This window comes from Mastomys coucha, unplaced genomic scaffold (genome assembly GCF_008632895.1).
Source record: "Mastomys coucha isolate ucsf_1 unplaced genomic scaffold, UCSF_Mcou_1 pScaffold6, whole genome shotgun sequence".
NCBI classification, from domain to species: Eukaryota; Metazoa; Chordata; class Mammalia; order Rodentia; family Muridae; genus Mastomys; species Mastomys coucha.
In genome coordinates, this window is record NW_022196912.1 from 73,916,518 (window position 1) to 73,927,822 (window position 11,305).

General features: G+C 38.6%; 1 protein-coding gene across 1 annotated transcript in view; it reads right to left on the reverse strand.

Annotated features, from left to right (window-relative positions):
- Positions 1-1,745: 1,745 nt before the first annotated feature.
- The window catches only part of Fbxo33 (F-box protein 33), a 23,147-nt gene continuing 13,587 nt past the window's right edge, over positions 1,746-11,305 (reverse strand). Inside the window, exons 2-4 of the mRNA XM_031356260.1 lie at positions 7,141-7,251; positions 5,472-6,157; positions 1,746-3,776 (exon numbers count right to left, since the gene is read on the reverse strand). Of these exons, the coding sequence (XP_031212120.1) occupies positions 3,505-3,776; positions 5,472-6,157; positions 7,141-7,251 (1,069 nt within the window). The 3' untranslated portion in view covers positions 1,746-3,504. The remainder of the gene's footprint in view (positions 3,777-5,471; positions 6,158-7,140; positions 7,252-11,305) is intronic.

The window sequence follows — 11,305 nt, forward strand, 5'->3', positions numbered from 1 at the left end:
TTTTATCATTAAGGTTTATTCTTGGTCCAGTAAAACAGGCAGTTGAGATCACCATGTTGCAAAAATTCAATACCTGTATTTTAAAGATGATCTATTTGTCTATAAGCTGTTAAACTAAAAGCAGCTGAGATTTTCAAAAAGGGAAGACTAGCATGAGAAGACTAAGTCCTATTCTGTTTTTGCTTGTTATTTTCTTTTGGTTTATTGAAACAGCATTTCTCTTGTGTAGCTGTCTGTCCTGGAAGGTCTGTAAACCAGGCTGGCCTTGAGCTCAGAGGTCTGCCTGCTAGGATTAAAGGCATACATCACCAAGTCCCATTCTTACGTAAGAGCTACGGAAAGTGACAAGGAGCTTGTGTTGAAGCTGGTCGAGTCAGAACTCGAGAGCCCTTGACTCTTCACCAGCATGCTGATCATGGTTACTAAGGCTTTCCCTTTGCACATGTGGGTCCATGTACACAACATGCTGAGTCATTCAAAGGCATCAGATGTGTCTGAGACATAGACTCAAAAGACACTAGATGACTAGAGGAATCAATGCCCAATGTCAGTGTCCACGACAATAAAGAATGGAAAAAAGAAAGAAGCCATTTTCTTTTCCTTTGAATGAAAGCTGTTCATTTGGAGGACCAAGAATGGAGATCACAATAAGACAGCAATATAAGGACTTAGCAAGTATTTAACGAGGGCAATTATTTCTGCATTTAATAAAGCAATTTTAAAAAATAAGCACATTTAAGTTTGCAGTGTCAATAACATATACTAAATGCACAGTGAAAATGGGCTTTTGTTAGTCATGTCAGTATCTTTTTCTTTTGTTAGGGTCTCATGTAGCATGTAGTTCATGCTATCTTCAAACTCACTATGCAACAGCAGGTGACTACAGTGGTCTGAGTGAGAATGGCCTCATTAGGTTCATGTTTGAATACTTAGTCTCCAGTTGATAGAACTGTCTGGGAAGGATTAGGAGGTATGGCCTGTCACTGAGAGTGGGTGTGGTGGTTTGAATGAGAATGGCCCCCATACTTGAATATTTAGCTGTGTAGACTGTTTGGAAAAACTGGTAGGTACGGCCTTGTTGGAGGGGGTTTGTAGTTGGGGGTGGGCTCTGAGGTACAAAAGTCCACGCCAAGCAAGTCCCTCCCTGGCTCCCAGCCCTACCCTGCTGCCTAAGGATCAGGATCTCAGCTACTTCTTTAGCATCATGCCTACCTGCATGCTGCCATTCTCTTCACATGATTATTGACTGTAGGAAATGCTTTCCTTTATAGGAGCTGCCTTGGCCATGGTCTCTTCACAGCAGTAGAACAATGACTTAGACAGGGGGCTTTGAGGTTTCAAAAGACTTATGCTATGCTCTGCTCTCTGTCTCCAATTTGTAGTTCAAAATGTGAATTCTCAGATGTTCCTGCTGCCATGCTTTTCCTCCACCAACATGGCCTTCAACCCTCTGAAACCTTAAGACCAATTAAACAGTTTCTTTAATAAAAGTTTCTTTAATAAAAGGCAACAGAAAAGTAACTAAGACATTGAGCTTGAACTTCTGATCTTCCTATCTCCACTTTCCAAGAGTTAGGATTATAAGAGTGTGTCATAGTGCTTGGGTTAGTATCTGTTTTTAAGCTTGCCTTTTCTAAAAGTGAAAGAAAGTAAAAAAAAAAAAACTCTAAACTATGCAGCCTAAGCTTTTTATTTAAATATAGACACTCTGAGCATTTTGTATACACTAAAATACATCACAATGGTCACTTTTTAATGCTTTATTCATTGATTAAAAGAATATACATTTAACATAAACCATACAACATCAGTCATCAGGTCAAACATTCAGCTGGTTTCCTTACAGTTTCTGTCAGGAGTTATTTTATCTGATCACATATACAAGATAAAATCTCACCACATCTGGCATTTACACACACTGTGCCAGTGGATTCACACTACTGATGTACATATAAAATCCGCATGGTATGTGCTCACTGGAGACAAAACAGTGCACACCTGTCAAAAGGTCATTTAATATAAGATGGTAAAACCATTTGTAAAACATATAAACTTTTTCCATAAATAGAATCATATCTGGACATCTGTTGCATAAATTGTGTTTCCAAAGCTTACACTAGAGCAGCCAGGTCTCAGCACTGCTGGGCACCCACGTTGGCTACTTACTTTATTATTGCAGACTGTCCTTAACGTTAAATGCACAACATTCGTACCACTTAAACTTGGGTCAGGTGGAAGTCTCACAGAGACCACGTCTGTACCGCGGTTGCCCTGAAACAGTTAAATTGGCTTTTAAAGCCTCTCAGATATAACAGGTTTTAAAACATACTTCATGGAATGTTCTTCATGTATCATAGCAGCTCATACCTGTGATGGAACAAGCTTTTGGTTTTCCTTTCTTTCCTTTACATTCACTATTCACAGTGAAACAGGTGCATGTTTTTTTTCTTTTTTTTTCTTTTTTTTTATGTTTTTTTTTTTTCAGAGTTCTGAGGTTGCTGACTGAGCCACAGCACAGCTGTGTACCACAGGTCGAAATTCGACCTTAAATATTACAATCTAGCAGTATCTGGCTAGCCAAAGCTGGCCAGCCCCTGCCAGCATGTGGGCACTTCTTCATGTAAATCTATTCTTTGGCAGCTGACACTTGCGCTGACAGAGAGAATCCAGTGACTTGTTAGGGATTTCACGACTAACGTTGGTTTGCAAGCCTGTGCATTTACAGTTCTGTGCTTTGACTTAGCCTCAGAGGTTTCCCTGGAATATGGTTACTTTCTTCCTCTACTGTTTTGAAATCTGGGCTAAACAAGCTAACTTGAACAGATGAAAAAAATATGTCAGATACAGTTTAAAAAAATCCAGCAATTTGAGTGTTTGTGTCTATGTAAATACATTTAATAAGGGATTAAGCAATGTCTAACTTATACTATATGAAATTCAGAATGGTAATTGGCAATATCAATTATTATATAGGTAATAAAAGTTAAACTCAGCTTTCTGTTAAAAGTAACTCATTTGGGATACTATCTTTCGTTCTATTTCAAATAAAAATCAATGAGATGCTATCTGAATACATAGATGCAGGGCATTGCATACAAATCCACCAGGCTATGGATATTTATATATATATATATACGTATAAAAATATTTGGCTCCTGAGCTCTGGATTCTGACAAAACAAAGAATAAAAATGTCAAAAAGGCAGAGTAACTCAGTGAAAAACAGTTAACCAGTAACCTCAGATAATCATTGGCTGTATGTCCTTAAGGTTTGCTAACAATCCCATTAACCGTGAAAGCCCTATTCAGTGTCACTTTGAACTTCTAAAACCAATACCCGACTACGTTCTTTGATCAAGAAGTAGAATATACATTTATAATTCTATAAAGCTAATACTGATTAAACACAGCACAAAAGGATTAGTTTCCACTAATGAAAAAAAAAAAAAACATAATGGGACCCTACTTGCATATGTAGCCACAGGAATTATACATTTTTAAAAAGCTAAATGTCTTCGCTGAAGCTTTGCATCTCTCTGTAAAAATGACGATTTGGTTCAGTGAAGACACTGAGTGATTCAATGTCCAAGACTGCGTGCCAAGGTCGACCAAGGCCCAGTGATACCTGCTCAATAAGGTTATGTACTGGATCCACATCCTGGTCGGCTAGTTCACCTTGGTCAAAATCAATGCTTTCTTCGGTGACTTCAAGCACTTTTAGGTCAGAGCCACGAAGACGAGCAATGGCAATGAGGTTGTGTGCCCACACGGTGTAACCTTAAAGATAAGCAAAAGGCAACTCTGTCATTCTCTTCTGTCTCATTCTGTCTCTGACAAGTTAGTCTTTCCTCAGTAAGTACTTCTTGTGAAGCTTCACATTTGTATTTACCATGTTGGTCTTTTCCCACACACTGAGAATAAAGAAACGCAATTATCTTTAAGAACACCACAGAATTGTGACCTGTTAAGTGGTGTATAATCTTATTCTGGTATTTTATTCAGCAAAACGGAAGACATTTAAAATATATAAATAAAACTTTACCTTTGGATAATGATGTATCAAAAAGAACACATTTCATTTCTAACATAAGTCTCTATTAACAATATATAGTAGCCTGTAGGTTTTCATTATAAAAATCATTCTCTATGGTGTCTCACAGTCACAGTCTCAAGTTCATGACTCTTGAAACTTTAAAGTTAACTGTTCATTATCAGAAGTCATGAAAATACTCCAGAATAGAGGTCACCTTTGAGAAAGGGTAAGGGGGACAGATGATGGGCAAGCTTTACCTATCTAATGTCTTTAAAGAAGAAAAAAAAATGTAATAAAAGGGCTGGTTTAAATTAACTTTTAAATAACTTGACATTTGCTGATCCCTCTTTTATATTTTTTTGTGTGTATTGTATAAGCGTGTATGCATGTAGGTGTGTTTACATGTGTGTGGGTGCACATAAATAGGCATGCCTGTGGAGGCCCCAAGATGATACTGGATGTCTTCCCTGGTTGTTCTCTATACTTTATTCGTTGAGGTAGGATCTTGAAACGGAGCCCGAGCTCAACTGGCTAGTCTAGCTAGTCAGCTTGACCCAGGGATTCTCCCTGCCTGAGTATGGGATTTGAGGTTGCCACTAAGCATAGCTGGCTGTTATGTGGGATCTAAACTCTAGTCCTACATTTGCACAGTAAGCATTTAGTTCACTGAATCATTTTCCCCAAGAACCCCTTACTACTTTTAATATGGACCTGTTTCTTGCTACTATCTATAATGCATGGCCCAATTATGAATATGTGAAAATCTCAATGTAGGCTAAGAAAAATTCTTTTAAAAACAATGTGAGAGACAGCATAGAGAGCTTGATATTCTTTGCTTGTTTTGTTATTATTTTTAAACAAGTTCTCCCTCTGTAGTTCAGGCAGAGCTAGAACTCACTTATGTAGCCCAGGCTGGCCTCTCAAACTCATGACAATCCTATATCGGTCTCTCTCAAAAAGTAAGATTATGATGTGTTAGACCATGCCTGGCAAAGTCATTTTCATAGATTATTTTTGTAGCTGTTTTTGAAGTAAAATATCCTTAGTTTATCAGAATAGCAATTCCATTCAAATGAGAACAGTTCACACACTAAGATGAATGAATGTCTAAGAAATAAACATAAACCTAACCAATAGTTGTTTCAACAATATAGTAAATAGACCAATACTTGAATCTAAAGGATGAGACTGTACATATACAAGCCATACTTTCCCTCCTTCAGTGCTAAGTAGTTTAGGATCTTCTGACCAGAACCAATATATCCACAGCAGGTAGACACAATCTATTTACTTAGCCATAGCAGGAGAAAAGCATTAGAGGAGTGCACAGACAGAGCACTCAGGGTTGAGATACAACTTTCTACTTGTAATATATTTACTAGCATAAAACATTTTAGGCATGATGTTAATATCAAATTATAGTGAACAAAACCACATACCATGAATTGCCAAAAGGGTGAGCTTTGTGCATCTCCATGCTAATAAAACCAATGGATCTTCATTTCGGTTGTCACTAAGATCTGGAAAACCAGATGTGTCAATCATATCATTCATCAATATAAAATGGGTAAGGAACTTGTCATACTGCCTGGATATAAGATCAACAATAGCCCCTGAGACACAAGTGACGTAGCTATCAAAGTGAACCCTCTCAAGCGGTATACTGGGTTTCAGAATCTTTAGCATGTCTTCACTTTTAACATCAAAAACCATTAGATAGACCCGAAGGCTGGAGCTCTTGCGTGACAAGGCCTTCCAGTGCTCATCGTTCGGCATGTTGTCTAATGACTTGAGCATCACTGAAGCATTGTGGACCAGAAGAGACAGTCGCTGCAAAGGCACATGGTTGCTATCGGTCAAGACTCTCACCATCTCAGCTGTAAAGTCACAGAAATCCAGGGCGAGTGAGCGCAGATTTACAAACCGCTCGAGTTCGACTGCAGTGATCAGAGTGCTGTTGCCAGGAATGTTGTTGTCCAGTAAACTCAGGTGTTCCATGGTGTTGGCAATTGAGTTAGACAGAGAAGACAGTGATGTTGGGGTTACTATTTCCAGCATAAACCCACAGGACAGCCATTTTAGTTGCCTACTATTGCTCAGTATTTCTTCAAACAGTTGCTGAATTCTACAAGGAAAATGTCACAATTTTGTCACTAGTACTCAGCATCAATTTTTTTAATGGTGATTTTTAAAAATGGGCAATACATGGCATTCAATGTTGAGATACATTTTTCTCAATAATTGATTTCTATTAATTAAACCTACAAATGCAATTAAAATTCACATTACAATATAATAAAGATACATTAAACATGTAGAAATGCTTAACTTAGGAAAATAGTTTTTTATACTAATATGGAAGAAAGGACTGATGATATATGATTTATTTTATAACAAAGGCAAGTGAAAAATTAACACCTCTAAATAGCAGTAAGGGACTGTGTGCAAGAGAACTTTCTTCCGCAAGAACCCAGGTTCATTTCCCAGCACCCACATAGTGGCCCGTAACACTTGCAACTTTATTTCCAGGGGATCTAACTCCCTCTTCTGACCTGTGTGGGAACTAGACATAAATGTGATGCATATATACATATTCAGGCAAAACACTCAAACACAAAGTGAAATATTAAGAATTTATACCCCAATAATTACCCAGTAAGCTATATGATTTATCCTAAAAGACTTATGCTATGGTGTCATATAACCATCACTAAAATGTATGGTTAAGATATTTGTAGGACATATAGTCTACCCCAACACTCACATTCTCTCCCCCCTTCCCTCCCTCCCTCCTTCTGTATGTGCCTGTGCGTGCATGTGCATCTGAGGGTCTCTTAATTAGACCAGAACTTGCTGAAAGGTCTAGTCAGCTGCTCAGCTTGCTCTGGGGATTCCTGTTCTCTCGGCCTTTCAAGGTTAGAACAACAGGTAGTCTGCCATACCCTTACTGCATTCATATGGGTTCTTCACCGTTATGGGTTAAGTGCTTAACTGCCAAGCCCCATATATTTTCAGAAAACAAAAATCATTCTTGATTATGTCTTGTGATTTTTAGAAAGGAGCTAGACTAATTAACCAAGCCTCTGTAAAGCTTACTGTATAACTTACTGCTTAATCTTCTTGCCGTCAGGGTCTACCCTGCTGAGGTATGTGCTGGACAAACTTCCTTGCTGGTGTACAACACTTATGTCTCCAAAAAGACTAAACTTCTGCAGATTCCTATGGGAGAAAATGGTTAACATTATTTTCTAAAGTTTAATAATATATACACATACTGAAATATGTAGAAAGGACATTCTAGAAGAGTTTCCACTTTCTGACTTGCTTAGAATCCAAATGAGCTTCAGACTGCTATCCATATTCAGCCACACAGTATGGAGAAGCAGCATGCATGTTAAAGGAGGTGGACTTGGTAAAAAAAACTCGTACTCAAGCTTTACTGACTGTGGAAAACAGGGACTGAACCCAAATACTGAGCTCACAGGCCTGAGAGGTCAATCATAAGAACACAAAAAAGCTGGAGGTGGTGGCTCACACCTTTGATCTCAACACTAGAGAGGCAGAGGCAGGGTGTGCATTCAAGGCCAGTTTGGTCAGCCCTAGGACAACCACCAGGGCTGATACATGGAGAAACTCTGTTTCAAGAAGCAAAAAAATCCAAACCAACCAACCAACCAACCAACCAACCAACCAACCAACCAACCAACCAACCAACCAACCAACCAACCAAAACTTCTCAAAAGGAATGTAGGAATGGTTCTCAGAAGCTCATATACTTGAATATTTGGTCATTAGGGAGTACAGCTACTTGACAGATATTAGGTGTGGCCTTATTGGGATAAGTGTGTCACTGAGGGTGGGCTTTGGGGCTTTAGTATCCCAAATCAGACCTAGTCTTTCTTCCTGTTGCCTGCTGATCCATATGTAGAATTCTCAACACCTCTGCCAGCCCCAATTAAATGTTTTCCTTTATAAAAGTTGTTGCTGTGGTCATGGTGTCTCTTCCTTAGGTAACTTAGCTAAAAAATGGGGCACTGCCCCAAAGTTATTTTTTGTAAGAAATACAATTAAGTAATATAAAGAAAACTTCCCAGCCCTGTGATCACATTTAAATAAGTTAAAGGATATTTTTAAAAAACTATGTAAAAGGGGCTGGTGAGATGGCTCAGTGGGGAAGAGCACCGACTGCTCTTCAGAAGGTCATGAGTTCAAATCCCAGCAACCACATGGTGGCTCACAACCACCCGTAATGAGATCTGACGCCCTCTTCTGGTGTGTCTGAAGACAGCTACAGTGTGCTTACATATAATAAATAAATAAATCTTTAAAAAAAAAAAAACTATGTAAAAATCTTTAAGGTTTTTTTTTTTTTTTTTTTTTTTTTTTTTAAGGAGACAGGGTTTCTCTGTGTAGCCCTGGCTGTCCTTGAAGTCACTCTGTAGACCAGGCTGGCCTCGAACTCAGAAATCCACCTGCCTCTGCCTCCCAAGTGCTGGGATTAAAGGCATGCAACCACCACTGTCTGGCTAAAGTTTTAAATTTCAGCTATAAAATACTTTTCTAACAGCGAACTCTAAATAAATTACAAGAAAACAAATAGTTAAGATACAAACTCCTGCCGGGCAGTGATGGCACATGCCTTTAATCCCAGTACTTAGGAGGCAGAGGCAGGCGGATTTCTGAGTTGGAGGCCAGCCTGGTCTACAGAGTGAGTTCCAGGACAGCCAGGGATATATAGAAAAACTCTGTCTTGGAAAAACAACAACAACAACAACAACAAAACCAACCAAACAAAAAAAAAAGATACAAACTCCTAAGTGGTAGTAGTAATTAGAGATTTCCTTAATGACATAAAACAGGATAACTTTAATGATAACTGTTTAATCCATAAAAATGATTAAAACCAATGTATAATAATGTCAAGGAGCATGTTAGAAGGATTAATAAAGGAAATACTAAGTTTTGTCATTCAAAAAGTTTCAAATTGATCTTTCTAGTAACTCATGACAGCATCTCAGTGAAAGCTAGAAGCATGTTACATTTTAAAAAACTCAAAGAAAATCATGAAATAAAGACCCCACCATTTTTTCACATTAACAAAGGAAACAGAAAGCTGCAGTTGCCACAAGGCAGAGCTAGGAAGACCTGGTCTATACAGTGAATTCCATAATAGCCAAGACTACATATAAAAGAACGGTCTGAAAACAAAACAAAACCCCTAAAAAGGAAAAATAAAGCAACAAAATGATATACTCCAACCAAAATCAAAACAGAAAGCAAAGGTAAAACAAAGACCAAACCAACCAAACAACAAAAATAGTTTTTCCTAGGGGCCCATCCAAAAAGCTGTTGCCTAAACATGGGATATGTTCTATCTGAGCTGCCTTGTCTGGCCTCAAAGGGAGCTGGGGGTGGGGGTTGGGGAGAGATCTCTGGAGAGGGGCACCTGATCAAAGAAGGGGATGGAGGATGGGAAAAGGATTGCAGGAGGGGGTGACCGGGATGTATAGTGAGTAAGTTAAAAAAAAAAGTTGTTCTTCTGAGAACAACTCGGAGGGGCACAGTGTCATACTATCTATGTTAGCTATGAAAGAATTTTCCAGTTTGTCATTTTTGTATTCTAATTCATAAGATATGGGTTTTTAAAAGTTAATTTTTTTAAAAGAAAAAACCAAATACCCGTAAAAGAGAAAGTGTCTAGAGGATAAGATTCTATAAAGATATCACTTTCCATTTCTGCTAGAGGAGTCACACAAGCTAAGATTTTTCTTCTTCCATCCAACTTCCACTGTGACTATTACATGGCCACAAGTGTGTGGGACAGTAAAGCACACAGGAAAGAGATGTTTACCTTTGCCAAGGCAAAATAGAGATGACAGGAACTATTTTTAAAACTTGTATTTAATTAAAAGACTGTGATTCAAAAAAGAGATTTAAGCAGATGTGGTGGTAAATGCTTGAAATTACAGCACCTGAGAGGCTAAAATGGGACTGTCACAAACCCAATACCAAGGTGCTCCAAAGTGAGTTCCAGGACAGCCTATCTCAGAAAAGAAAAACATGCCAAAAGTAAAGCCAATAAAATACATATCAGGTTTGTGTTGCAACCAACACAGATGAAAGATGAATTGCATATAAAAGATGTTCATCATTTAACAGGGAGGAAGTTAAAACCACTGTAAGAATGTGGTTTTACCCCGGAATGTCTAATTCCAAAGATTCACCACACCAAGTATGGGCAAAGATATGGAACAACTAGATCTCACACCGAGTGTGTATATTTTGCTGAGAGTGCAAAACGATACACTCTGAAAATAGTTCATCAGTTTGCTAAAGATACAGGTCAATAATTCCAACTGGAAGAACTTAACCAAGAGAGATAAAAATATATATTTATATAAAAAATATGCCAGCAGGACCAGGCACACAGGAACTCTGCCAGCCCAGTGGCTCAGGTTCCTTCTGGTCCCACAACACCCAGGGGAACCTCCACTCCCAGGTGCTCTAACAAGCCCAGGGTCACAGGATCCCAGAATCACAAGTCACAGAGACAGGTTGACTCTGAGGAGTTCTGACACAACCAGGATCACAGGAAGGACAGGCTCCAGTCAGATTTAGCAAGGGCAGGTAGCACTAGAGATATCCAGACGATGCGGGGCAAGCATAAGATTATAAGCAACACAAACCAAGGTTCCTTGGTATCATCAGAACCCAATACTCCCACCATAGCAGGACCTGGACACACCATTACACTGGAAAAGCAAGATTCAGATATAAAATCACTTCTCATGGTGATGATACAGGACTTAAAGAAAGACATAAATAGCACCCTCAAAGAAATACATGAAAATACAGGTAAACAGCAAGAAGCCCTTCAAGAGGAAACCCCAAAAAATCCCTTAAAGAACTATAGGAAAACACAGTCAAACAGGCAAAGGAAATGAGCAAAACAATCCAGAATCTAAAAATGCAAATAGAAACAATAAATCAGAAAGAGAGACAACCCTAGAGATAGAAAACCTAGGAAAGAAATCAGGAGTCGTAGATGCAAGCATCACCAACAGAATATAAGAGATGAAGAGAGAATCTCAGGGGCAGAAGATAACATAGAAAACATTGACACAACAGTCAAAGAAAATGCAAAAAGCAAAAAGCTCCTAACCCAGAACATCCAGGCAATCCAGGATGCCATGAGAAGACCAAATCTAAGGATAATAGGTATAGAAGAGAGTGAAAACTCCCAAGGTAATGGGCCAGTAAATATCTTCAACAA